We start from the raw sequence: 14,045 nt of genomic DNA, 5'->3' as shown, positions 1-14,045 counted from the left end.
AAAATATGAAGTGTCACCGTTTTGCTGTTATCTTACTTATTTCTTAGCAATTTGTTTTCCAAGAGCCGCTGGATCCTAAGTGTTTTCTATTACTCATACAAAATGTAGCAACATCCCTGAAAATAAGTAGGTTTATCTTCTCATGCCCCGCACCAGCAGGTAATTAATTTGTAGCCATTGTGTCAATGTGCTCAATAGTAGCATTGCCTAGTTAAATCTTCCGAAGACATTTTATGCCCGCTCCAATTATGGGCACATTGAAAAGCAGTTAAACCATTCTAAATATCCGGTCATGGCAGCAGGCTGACATTTCGGCTTAATTCTGACTAATAATACACCAGTCACCAGTGGGGCTTTTATTTACCAATGATTTCTATATTCATTCTTACCAATTGCAAGCAGGAAGAAAAAAAAAAAAAAAAAAGATTAATTACTTGGATGGAGATTTTTTTTATGGAACTGAAAGCTTGAAGATACATTGTTAGCTATTCTCATGTATTCAAAGCATCGGCTCGTGTTCATGTGTTGCTTTTGTATGACTTCTTAGCATAGTATTGCATTTTTCTTCAACTGTTATTAATTTTATCATTTTGAATAAACATTTATACAATTTCTTTATATGCTCTATGTGTCGACTCCTTAGCGTGTTGTCATAGAATGTGTGACCATTGGTTAAAGCACAGATTGTATAAAACAATGTACAGAGAAATGTAAGACATTTTATAATATATTTTATAAGGGAAAAATACTTCTTTCTCCCCTTATCAGGACCCCCCCCCTTTGAAGCAAAGCTTAATTCCATCTTGTCTTAACAAGCTGCCCATGCAAGTCTATGAAGAGGAAAGAACCAGAATACACATAGCAGGGGGTTTATTATAAACAGCCAAATACAGAAATACAAAAACAGAGGATGCAGAGAGAGTACAAGTTTACTATGATTATAAGGTCTCACCACAGTGCTCGATTCACAGCTTAGATTTTTCAGCACTGCTCTAAAATGTCCCCAATGCTGCTGTTGCTTTGTAATGTGTACTATAAAGAGACAGGCAGGCAGGATCATATGGGTGACATCAAGGCAGCTACTCTATACCCACTAGCTCAGGAACAAATAAATAGTAGAGTTAAGGCATGCAGAATGGAAAACTGGAAAAAAAAATGCTGCTTCATATATACGAAAAAGTTTATCCTTAAAGTTTACCTGAGACAACAGATATGCTTTAAGCTGCCCATACTCGTAAGGGGAAAGTCATCCAAAGTGATCTATTCTGTAAATTGTGGCCACTGGCCAACCATTGTTTGAAAATTGTACCCAAAGAACTTCAGGCAAATGTATGATAAGATGATATCATCACTTGCTGATCACCTGAGTGATTTTGTTTTTTAAAAACTGTTTTCTATTCAGCCCTTTTAGTCTTGCATCAGACATCTCATCCTCTATCCTATGGAAAGGGGATAAGATGTTTAAGGCATTAATACCCCTTTAAGTTAAAGTTAAAGGGGTTATCCAGGAAAAAACTTTTTTTTATATATCAACTGGCTCCAGAAGTTAAACAGATTTGTAAATTACTTCTATTAAAAAAAAATCTTAATCCTTTCAGTACTTATGAGCATCTGAAGTTAAGGTTGTTCTTTTCTGTCTAAGTGCTCTCTGTTGACACGTGTCTCGGGAACTGCCCATTTAAGAAGCAAATCCCCTTAGCAAACCTCTTCCAAACTGGGCGGTTCCCGAGACACGTGTCATTAGAGAGCACTTAAACAGAAAAGAAAAATCTTAACTTCAGAAGCTTATAAGTACTGAAAGGATAAAGTTTTTTTAATAGAAGTAATTTACAAATCTGTTTCACTTTCTGGAGCCAGTTGATATATAAAAAAAAGTTTTTTTCCTGGATAACCCCTTTAAGAAAATAATTGGATGTGTGGATTGAAAGAGATGGCTGAATCCAAAGTTATCCTGAGACAGCAGACTAGTGAGACTGGAGCCCTTGATTATGACTGATAACTGGGATAAATACATAATTAAGGTTGAGGATGAAGTTGGGTAGTAGCATAACATTTACATGATTTTTATAATTTGAGAAGGCATTTTAAAAAAGGTTCTGCTATTGTTTTTGTACTCACATGATCATCAATAAAGTGCATTTTCATGATTCTACAGGAACTACTTCCCAGTACTATGTATATATGGCATTTTACATTCATAATTTATTGGGAACATTAAGGGTGCTCTTACACAGTACAGTTTTGATGCCAAAAATATGTGGATCATATCATGAATTACTGAAGATATTGTTGAATTTTTTTTTTTTTTTTTTTTACCCGTTTGACAGCAGACATGGTATAAAATTAAGTGCAGGAAAACAACACTGTGTGAGAGCACCCTTATTGTTTACTTTTTGTGAATAAAAAACTGCCTTGGTTAGTCATGTGATGGGCGCACAGATGCTTGGTTTTTATTACAAGGCAAAGGCCTCATAGTCATACAGCAATGGTAAAAATCCACTCATCGGTATGTTATTAACATGACCAGGATACATTTTTACCCATTAGAAGAAAACAATGAAAGTTCATAATAATTAAAAAAAAGTTGAGATTATAAGAATCCCAAATGTTACCATAGAAATTAGGAGCATAGCTCCTAAAATAAAAACTATGACAAAATAAAAACTACTACACCCCTTCAGTTGTCATTGTATAAGTATGCAAAATGTTCAGGAGCTTCCTGTAAAACAATTTAATTCCTAAACAAGTGATGCAGTGACAGCTAATGGATCTGAAATGTTGACAGTAATAATAGATTACTCATTGCTATTATAAAGATAAATGACAGATATCTCAAATTGCATCGGGTGTAATGTATAAATGCAACACAATACTGGTGAAGTCTATGGTCGACATTTATCATTGTCTTTAGACTTGGTTTTGTGTCTAAAAAAGGGGAAAAAAAGGGGCGAGCAGGGTTTATTTGCGCCTTTTTTGCGCCTTTTGGTTTACACATTTCTGCTGATTTGCAGTTGCAATCCACTGATTTTGGCAATACACGTGATATGGAAGGGTTTTATGAACTGCACCTTTTTTGTGAAAAGACGCAAAAAAGGCGCAAAGCCACTGAAACGTCTCTAAAACTACACCAGCCCATACTTTGCTTTCAGAAATTGTGACCTGCACAAAATTTATGAAATGCTCTGTGACCATTTAATAAATTTGGTGCTCCTACACATCACCAGCACACAAAAAAAAAAGGTGTAGAAAAATGCTTCACTTACACCTACAATGATAAATGGCAGCCTATATTCCTAAAGTTGGTAAAACAGATTATTTACCAAAAATCTTGACTGTTTTTCGCTTTTTAAAGGGGTACTTTGGTGGAAAACATTTTTTTTTATCAACTGGTGACAGAACAGATTTTTAAATTACTTCTATTAAAAAATCTTAATCCTTCCAGTACTTCAACTATTAGTCAGAGCAATAAATCATCTTTGTCTGGTTGACTTACCATAGACCATGTATACATAGACAGTCTTTTAAATTTAATTCTGTGAGCACAATGGCCCTCATTTACTATTCTAAACCCGACCTCTTTTGTCGGGTTTTTTTGTCGCATCTTTGTCTGCGCCATGTCGCAGACATCGTGTGCCAGTCTGCGACACGATGCAACATTTTTTCCCGACGGACCCGATGTGGATTCTCCCAAACCCGAAAAAGGGGCGTAACCCGACATTTCTGAGCTTTCCCACGTATTTATAAAGGTTTCCAACCCGAATTTGTTGAATTGTTGTGGATTTTTTCCTGACAGCTCAGAGGAGTTGGAAACCAAAACTAACAAAACCCACGTGCGACAAACAAGATGCAACATAATAATAAATATCAGGGGAAAAAAGCAGTCGGGTAAGAAAGCAACATAGACTTACAACCCGATTTTCTTAGTAAATGAGGGCCAATATCAATTTAAATGTTTCCATGGGCGTCAATGGGCGGTAGCTGTTTATTAGGGGTTTCAGCTTTGGACAACTTGTGTCTTTAGTAGATGCTTCTTAGAAAAAGAGAAAGAGACTATTAAAATTAGAAAATTCTATCCTTAAAGGGGTAGTCCAGTGGATTTTTTTTTTAAATCAACTGGTGGCAGAAAGTTAAAATGATTTGTAAATTACTTCTATTTAAAAATTGTAATCCTTCCAGTACTTATCAGCTGCTGTATAATACAAAGGAAGTTCTTTTCTTTTTGAATTTCTTTACTGTCTGTCCACAGTGCTCTCTGCTGACACCTCTGTTCATGTCAGGAACTGTCCAGAACAGGATAGGTTTGCTATGGAGAATTGTTTTTGCTCTGGGCATGGACAGAGGTGTCAGCAGAGAGCACTGTGGTAAGACTAAAAGGAAATTCAAAAAGAAAATAACTTCCTCTGTATTACTGCTCAATATTCTTCTTTTATAAAGTTTCAAAGAGAAATACAATTCTCACAAAAAATATATTCACCCATGTGCACAAAAAATATAACAGCAGTGTCCGGCAGAGATCTTTTAGCAGCTCACCAGGTTCTTTGTATTCATATAACCTGTGTCCATTGGAACGGCCATCTCCTGCACCTGAGGGTGTGGAAGTCCGTACAACGTTTCAAAGGCAACGCCTTCTTTGTCAAACATGATGTTTGACAAAGAAGGCGTTGCCTTTGAAACGTTGTATGGACTTCCACACCCTCGGGTGCAGGAGATGGCCGTTCCAATGGACACAGGTTATATGAATACAAAGAACCTGGTGAGCTGCTAAAAGATCTCCGCCTGACACTGCTGTTATATTTTTTGTGCACATGGGTGAATATATTTTTTGTGAGAATTGTATTTCTCTGTGAAACTTTAAAAAAGAAGAATACTGAGCAGTAATTAAGCGTGTGTTACATTTTTTTCTGTGGATACATAATACTGAGAGTAGAGCGCTCAGGTGAACCACACTTACCCTTTGCACACTAGTACCCCTGATTGTTGTTTGCAAGACTCTGTATTATACATCAGCTGAAAAGTACTGGAAGGATTAAGATTTTTAAATAGAAGTAATTTACAAATCTGTTTAAGTTTCTGCCACCAGTTGATTTAAAATATATACATATATTTTCCACAGTAGTACCCCTTTAAGCATAGAATTTTCTAATTTTATTAGTCCTTTTTTCTAAGAAGCATCTACTAAAGACACAAGTTGTCCAAATCTGAAACCCCCAACAAACAGCTACCGCCCATCGACAGGGAAACATTTTAATTGATGCTGTGCTCATGGAATAAAATTGAAAAGACTGTCTATGTATACATGGACTATGGTAAGTCAACCAGACAAAGATGATTTTTTGCTCTGACTAATAGTTGAAGATGGTTTATCCTAACCAATCAACCAAGAGGAGCTTCCATTTTGTCATAAAAAGAAAGAAATACAAATGCCCAGATTGACTAAGATTGTCAGGTTTTCTGAAATCCCTACGTATTTGCTTTCACATTCTGTCAGATTTACAGTTGGCTTGTTGTTTAGTGTATTTGGATGGTTTCTGGTGTTTACCTGTAACAAGTGCATTTGGCCAGGCTGTGTTTAGATTTAAACATTGTCCCTTCTTTCTTCTGTTATGTCTGTGTTTGTTGCTGTTTTTATTGTCTGTATTTGCTTCCTGTCTTGTTTTGACCTTTCCCCTGTTTTGTTTGTGATTTGTACTTCCCCATGATATAGGTCTGACCCATTGTTTTTCATACTTTGCCTCTTGCCCTGTGTGTTAATATTTCTGATTTATCTTGTTTGTACCTGAACTAGATTTCTAACTTGTGTTTTGTACTTCACCTTGGTATAGGTTTGACTCATTGCTTTTCTTGCTTTGCCCCTTGCCTTGTGTCTGTACTTCTGCTTTATCTTGTTTGAATCTGAACCTGCATCCTGAATCTGCATTCTAATCTGTATACCTGCATCCTGTACCTGTTTGCACTTCACCTCACCTCACCCATTGCTTTTCTTGCTTTTTCCCTTGCCTTGTGTTTTAAGATTTCTGCTTTACCTTTTTTGTACCTGAACTTGTTTTGTTTCCTGTTAATCTGTACTCTGAATACTTGCTGTTTTATTTTCCGGGTTTCCTGTTTTCCAGTATTCTTGGTTAACCTCTTGTGTCCTGACCTGTTTCTCTGACTTTTACTGTACTGTTTGTTGTTTTTACTTGTGGCGCCCCTGCACTTTAGTCCAGCGCAGGGAACGTTGCCCAGTTTAGACTCCACTACCTGGGGTGGATTATCAAGTAGGCAGGGACAATGGTCTGGGTGAGAACTGGGCCTCACTATTCCCTGCCCGAAGTGACCGTGTCTCTCTGCATTATGTTGCGTCATTATGAGACAATGGTCCTCATGTACTAATGTGTTTCTGACTGATTTTGTTTGGGTTGTGTGCCAAAGTTTTGACACAGACTGTCTGAGCCAGAATTTGCACCAAAAAAAAATAAAAATAAAAAGACAGACAGACTGAAATCTGTGGTGAGAAATCATGCATTTATGTTGAAAAAATAACTATTTAAATAGATCTTACATTTTGGGTCGATTAGTAAACACGACAGAAATTGTTTTATTATTATTATTATTAATAATAATAAGAAATATTCAATCAATTTCAAATGTAATCATTTTATTATTGTAACAAAAAATCTCTACTTGTTATTATTTTTTTCCATTCAAAAGTTACTTTTTTTTGTTCTTTTAGATATATTGTAGTTCCCAAAGTAGAATTCTGAATTTCCACTGTATTACTTTTTTTTTCTAATAATAATTATTTAGTCCTAACAAAAGGGCAAATAGCCAAACTCTTACAATGTAATTGATGAAAACATTTTTCTGTAAAAAATAATTTGCTATAAAAAATAATTTAAGAATATCTGTTTATGCCATTCTGCACATTGACAAGTAACAGGAAAAGTGGTCAGTTAGTTTTTCCTGACCTGATACACCAAACAGAAAACGGTGCTCCAGAAAAATACACACCAGAGAGTCAAAAAGCCTCACCAACAGAAACCATCATTAGTACATAAGGGCAAATGTGTGCCAAAAACTGTAGGAAACCCCTAAGTAAATATCTCTGGACAAAACAAAGGACATAGCCTTTACTAATACATATTAGTATTTTTTAGCTGTTTGTCAATCTCTTTCTTATATCAGGAAAAACGCAACAGAAACGTATGATAAAAAAAACTCAGAATAAGCTAAAATAAATAAATAAATATAGTGTCTCTGCTTTCAGTTTAGTAAATATGGAACAATATGTTGTAAAATAACAAATATTCTCAAACATATACTCAATTAAAAAAAAGTCTGCATTTAACTAGAGGAAATTGTGCGTTCATATTCAGGAAATGATATGAAATTGTGCGTTCATATTCAGGAAATGATATGAAATTTTGGAGACAACATTACTTAATGACAACAATTCCTACTTTATTGTGCATTTTATAGCTGTTTTTATAGGATCAGGCCAGATAATTTGTTTTCCTCTGTTCCTGGATACTGTGACTCAGTGTAATTAATAATACATTCTGTTTATATTTACAGTGGGACGCTATCACAGAAATGGATGAATATAATCGGCCTATTCATACATACCAGGTATGTAACGTCATGGAAGCAAATCAAAACAACTGGCTCCGTACCAACTGGATCTCTAGGGATGCTGCTCAAAAAGTGTTTGTCGAGATGAAATTTACACTCAGGGACTGTAACAGTATTCCTTGGGTAGTGGGCACCTGCAAAGAGACCTTTAACCTTTACTACATGGAGTCTGATGAGGCGCATGGACAAAAGTTTAAGACAAGTCAGTATAGTAAAATAGATACTATTGCTGCCGATGAAAGTTTCACACAGATGGATTTGGGTGATCGCATCCTTAAACTCAATACAGAAGTGCGAGAAGTGGGTCCCATTTCTAAGAAGGGATTTTACCTCGCTTTCCAAGACATTGGAGCCTGTATTGCTTTAGTCTCTGTAAGAGTCTATTACAAAAAGTGCCCCTATATGGTGCGCAACTTGGCAATGTTTCCTGATACCATTCCAAGAGTTGATTCGTCTTCCCTTGTTGAAGTAAGAGGGTCCTGTATTAAATATGCAGAAGAGAGGGACACTCCTAAATTGTATTGTGGAGCGGATGGGGACTGGCTTGTACCACTTGGACGTTGTGTATGCAGTGTTGGCTATGAGGAGGTGGATGGAACCTGCCATGGTAAGTGATGGCCTACTCATATTACAGATTCCTCTGTAAATACATTTTACATTGCCAATTTTAGTTTTTGTTTAATTGCTTCTATTTTAGGTACTGTTGCATTTGTTGGTTGAAAATACTACCAAGGAAATAAAGCAGTGCAGAATAGAAATTATTTCTTTAGTGCATAGGGTAAAGTAAGCAATAAAAAGCCACTCTCAAATCTGAAGTTATCAGCAGTATTCCCTTTAAGGTCACATGATCTTGGCACAGAGGTTTATGACAGTAAACAGAGATGTTAAGACTTATGTGGACTGCTGTAATGCACCAATCAACTACATCATTAAAGCCATCTGCCTGATGTTCCATATGTACCCTTGCCAAAATATGCAAGAGAAACCCCATATACACAAAATAATGAAAAAAAAAAAATATGGAGCATGCCACAATTGGTTTTCTGTCAAAATTATATGTAGTCTGAAAGTAAAAAACAATAAAAGTGTATTCTAGGAAAGTTTTTGTATGCATTATTATGTTCAAGCTGGCGGAGGAAACATAACATAAACTACATTCATCTTCAGTGCTACCCAGTGCCCACCATTGCTTTGAAAATTAAATATTAAAAACAGGCAACCCTATTGAGTTATATTTTTCCTCTTGACGTAACTTGATCATTGTTATGCTAATGAGACCCTCAGTTTACTCTCTAAGTCACAAGTAAGGCTCTATTTGTTATGTTATTATGTACTTTGGAATCCTCTTTCATGTGTTTTTAAGATGTTGCTAACAGATGTTTTACAGGGAAAATGTGTTTGTTTATAGCTCAATTTTTTAGGTTATAAAATCCTACCGTATGAATTATCAAGATAATACTCTAGCAAGTACTTTCACTTGTTATGGTGTTATTGGGTCTTGTGTTATGGGATCATCTTATTTTAAAGCCAATTTCACACAAGTGCAATATGGGTACCTTTCTGCGCCAATATCATGGTGGAATATACCTATAATGCTGTTAGTATGGGTGAATAGACTGGCGGTCTTACCGAGATTGGCTGCCATCATATGAATGCAAAATTACACCTGTATTACCCTTGTGTGAAATTGACCTAAGTCTACCTTTATTTATATCTAATATTGCCTTATATTGCCTCTTGTGTCTTAATCAATCAAGGTTTTCAGCAGAGAACCAAATATGTTAAATTTTGTCGTGTTTCCAATTAGTGTAATACAGTTGCATTTTTGCAACCGTGCAATGGTATGGCTCCAAGTCCGAGCCTAACTGCAAGTCTAATGATACGGAAATCTGATCATGTTATGTTTGTGTAAAAAAAATGTTCACGCTGCATTTGTGCTCCAACCATTCAGGGTTCGCTCAGCTCTTTTATCCATCGAATGGACACTGCCGGGTCCTGACGGATCCCACTCATGTAAATGGGGTCTGTCAGGTGTCCAAGATTTTACAAGTGTTGAATAGAGAAAAATAAAATAGGACATGCACTTTTTTTGTCCTCTCAACTCCTGTCTTACCGATGGAGAGACCGATGGAGTTACCTTTAGTGAAGCACAGCAGCATTGTGAATGAGCCCTTAAAGGAGAAGTATCATCCTGATAAATACATCCAAAGGATAGGGGATAAGTTTTAGATCACAGGGGTTTCAACCACTGGGACCGCCCGTGATCTCCTGTACATGGCCCCGACTCTCTCCGGGAACGGCACTTCATGACACCTTACACACCCCCCTCCATATATCTCTATGGGAGAGCCGAAGATAGGCAAATGGCTTTCCCATTGAGATACATGGAGGGGCATGTCGGCCACCGCTTCGTGCACGGGTCGGCATGCCCTTCTCACGGGGAGGCTCTATCTGTAACAAGAATGTCTCTATTGCTTGACAAAAAGCAAAGTGAATGGAAACAAGTTGTAATACCACAAACAACGTGAGGACTGGTGTGGCACTGTTTTTGAAAGAAATAAGCTCTGTTTTTCTAATCCTGGATAACCCCATTCAGCATTTCCAGGGGTAGATCATGTCCTATCCTCTCTATAAATATTACTATTCATAAAAATTGTTACTCTAAAGAGCTTTAACTCTATAATTTATCTAAACGTTATATGTCTGCGTTTTGAATAACTCAAATTCACAGGAATTTTGTTAAAATTCTTATGGCAAAACTCGCTATGAGCAAATGAACTGTTGCCACACGTTGAAAAGAAGCATATTTTTTTCTGTTTCTGTTTTCCAATATTGCAAAGTTGAAATGAGACATTGCTGAAAACAAAGGTTATTCCATTTTCCACAACTCCTTCCACAACATTCTACTATTTCCTGTAACAAGTTTATTTTGCGCAATGTTTTTGAAGGTTGGAAATGTCATAGGGCAGGGCGAGACCCAACAGAGCAATTGTGAAGTTAAATATATAGACTATTACTGAGCATCAGGTTAATTCTGTCTTAGGCAACCATGAGGTCTAAAGTATATTTCAGTATTGCTATAGCCTAGTAAACATTAGCCAATGGGTAGCTGTTAAGATAAGGGGACAACCTCTGTCCATATACCCTATAAAGTTTTATAGAGTATGTCAAAGAGGGCGGTCTAGAACATTGGTCTTCAAACTGTGGCCCTCTAGATGTTGCAAAACTATAACTCCAAGTATGTGCATACTGGGCGTTGTAGTTATGCAACATCTAGACATCCAACAGTTTCAAGACCATTTGTCTAGTATATGTGGCAGACATGTACTTTATAATATTGTCTTTTCATTATAAATGGTCAACTTGTACTAAATATTCACCGTGAGCACCAGCTGTGAGTTAGAAAAGCTGGACTGTTAAAAGGACAGCACCCCCCCCCCTCCACCAGATCCCAGAATAAATACAGAATGGAGCCCTTAAATAATGATAGACCCAGACCCTAAAATATAGACCTCAGATCAGACCCTAGAATAAAAACAGAATAAACAAAGACAACAGGCATCCTAAATAAAGGCAATTTGGTGTCGGGAGTGATAGCCCACTCAGCCAATAACCAGTGGCCGGTTATTGGCTAGATGAGATGAGTTTTTCTTGGATGGTGGTGGCCAGAGCCCCCAGAAGGTTAGTCACACCCAAATATGGAGATCATAGACCCCCTATCCCCCGCCCGAGATCAGACATGTATCCCCAATCACAGGATATGGGACATGTTTTTACAAACTGGAGTTCCCCATTAAGGATAAAGAATAAAATATACATTAAAAATGTTTTTTTACATTGGTAAATACAGCAAAATATCTTTGCTGATTCTATATGGCTCTCCTGGCTCGTTTTTGCAGGTGCAGCTTGTCTCTGTGAATATATACCTCTACAGCTGCACTCCGTTTATATCTACTAGACGACAGCTGGATGTACCTGGCACTTCTCCTAACTCTTCCCTTAACAGCAAAAGGGACAAACAACAAAATGGTTTTCCATATAATTCTCCCTCTGAATCGCAGCAACTATACCTGAGTAGAAGGCAAAACGTGCTTGCCGAATAAAGCTAGGCCATCACGAAATGAAAATGCCGGTGATCTGCTCTAAATGTACACGTTATTTTCTCTGCAAAAGTTTTTTTTTTTTTTTTTTAAATGAGCCACTAGAAGGACGCCTGCTTCTTCATGCTGCGAATGTAATTACGAATGTCAGCAACGCATAAGGAATTTGTATGGTTATTGGAGCTTGTAGTCATGCATTGCGTGCGACGGAAACATTCGCGGTGCTTTCTCCTAAATATCTGCCCCCCACAAGGTTAAAAAAAAAAGGCCGGAGAAGTGGTCAAGAGATTCTTGTGGGTTTTATATTTTCTGCCCACAGCTATGTAACCTCCTAAGCCTCACCATTTTCATCCAGCTGTTGAAAAAGCTGTAAAAATGCCAGTGGCCCTATTAAACAAGCCACCTTGAATTCCAAATTATTCTAAGGCTTTTTTAAATTTTTTTTAGAATTGCCAGCAAAGGCAAAATACTGCGAGATATGAGAGTAATAAATCTGAAGGAAAATGCTGCATTGTTTTTTGCATCGCTTTTTGTTTTGTTTAGTTTTTTTTGTTTCTCCTCCAGATTACAATGTCCATGCGAGGATTATAAGAAAACAATAAAAATCTTGGCTATAGTTTGCACACCTTCTATCGAGCGGATTCAGTGGTATTATGCAACAGACTATTCTCTTTGAGAACATTTTCAAAGCTCCTTTGTGGGCTCTGACTATTCTGAAATCTTGTCCGGGGTCAGTCTCTAGCCCACTTTTCCTGATCCCTGGTATATTTTTTTTTTTACTTTACTTGTTATACAATGTTAATCCTATTATACAATTTTTTACCTATACAATATAACTGTTAAGTTATGCGCTCCGGCCGAACACGCTGGCCGTGAGCGCATTGGTCCTTACCGGCTGCTGCCGACGGGGATGGGACTCGCATCGAGGAACGCGCCCGCATGCGAGCCCCAGTCCGTCACTCTCCGGGTGTTTCTCCTGCCTCTGCCTCTGCTCCGGCGCGTGTGTCCCCGTCCCCTAGGGCGCACGCGCCGCAGCATTAAGGTTTAAAGGGCCAGTACGCTCATTAGTGTAATTCAACTGTGGCTCATTTATAAATTCCTCCACCCTCCTCAATCCCCTGCTGGATCTTTGTTCCCTTGTGCCTTAGGGAAAGCATTCCTCAGTATTGCCTTGCCGTGTATCTGATCCCTAGCTTTGTGACTTTGACCTTGCTCCTCTGCCGCCTGCCTACTGAACTCCTGCTACGTCTTGAATACGCTACTGTGCGCCTGCCTTGACCTTCTGCTACCCAGACTATGAACTGCCTTATCCCTCCTGTGCCTCGCATCTCCTCAGCCGCCTGTGTGGTCGAGCCATGCCAGGGGTAGCGACTTGGATGCGGCCTGCCGCAGCAAGTCCATCCCACTTTGCGGCAGGCTCTGGTGAAAATCAGTGGCACCTTAGACTCTGCTCCCTGGTATGGTCTGCGTCATCAGCCACACAGGTCCAGCAGATCCACATCCACCGGTGTTCCTGTCTTCTGAAACGTGAGTGTTACAAAAAGAAAGCACAGTACAGCTCAGGCAGGAGGAGTAAAATAGGACTCGAGCGAGGGTTCCTTAAGAACGGTTGTTTAGAAAAATATGTAAGTGGTGTAGCTGAGCTATGGTTGCGAGATAAAATAGAACAGAACAAAAAAGATATCTGGCACTCACCGCAACAGTATGGGTCAACCGGCTCCTCTTTGGGACCTTCGACAGAGGGGCAGACAAGATAAGCGTGGAGCGCTCAGAGGCAGCCATCTCTGAGCACCCCATGCTTACCTTGTCTGCCCGAGGTCCCAAAGAGGAGTCGGTTGACCCATACTGTTGCGGTGATTGCAGGATATCTTTTTTGTTCTGCTACTATTGTTACTTATGGATGCTGTCTGTTGCCATCCCAGCACAACCTCTGGTTGTTTGCCAAGAGTACCCACAATGCCTATCCAGGATCCATAGGTTGGTACTGCTATAATTGTCAAGTTGCAGTGCTGCTTTGGTCTCTACTGTGTTGTATAAATAGAACTTTTGGGAGGTAGTTGAGGTTTATGCAATTTAGTTTCAACTTGTTATGATTTTGGAGGAGTTTTACTTTATATGGTGTATTAGTGCACATATTTTGCACAATTTTTTTAGTGTCTATTAGCTGGCCAGAGTTCACTATAAAGGTTACACCTTGAAATAACTTCTAGTTAATTTTAAAGTGTGACATTATGTTGCTGTTTGGCACACAAAGCTGTACACCTATTGTGCATTCTATGGATGAAAAACAAGCAAAGTTGACAAGATTATTTGTCCATTTTATGAAAAGGGACT

General features: G+C 38.2%; 1 protein-coding gene across 2 annotated transcripts in view; it reads left to right on the top strand.

Annotated features, from left to right (window-relative positions):
* Window positions 1-14,045, top strand: part of EPHA6 (EPH receptor A6) — a 1,030,110-nt gene that overhangs the window by 281,302 nt on the left and 734,763 nt on the right. For both annotated transcript variants that reach the window (XM_056559324.1, XM_056559326.1), the window contains exon 3: window positions 7,555-8,218. In XM_056559324.1, the coding sequence (XP_056415299.1) occupies window positions 7,555-8,218 (664 nt within the window). The remainder of the gene's footprint in view (window positions 1-7,554; window positions 8,219-14,045) is intronic.

The sequence above is a fragment of the Hyla sarda genome, chromosome 2 (assembly GCF_029499605.1).
Source record: "Hyla sarda isolate aHylSar1 chromosome 2, aHylSar1.hap1, whole genome shotgun sequence".
In the NCBI taxonomy this organism is placed as follows: Eukaryota; Metazoa; Chordata; class Amphibia; order Anura; family Hylidae; genus Hyla; species Hyla sarda.
The sequence above is the reverse complement of the archived record's forward strand: the minus strand, read 5'-3'. Positions and strand labels throughout refer to the sequence as shown.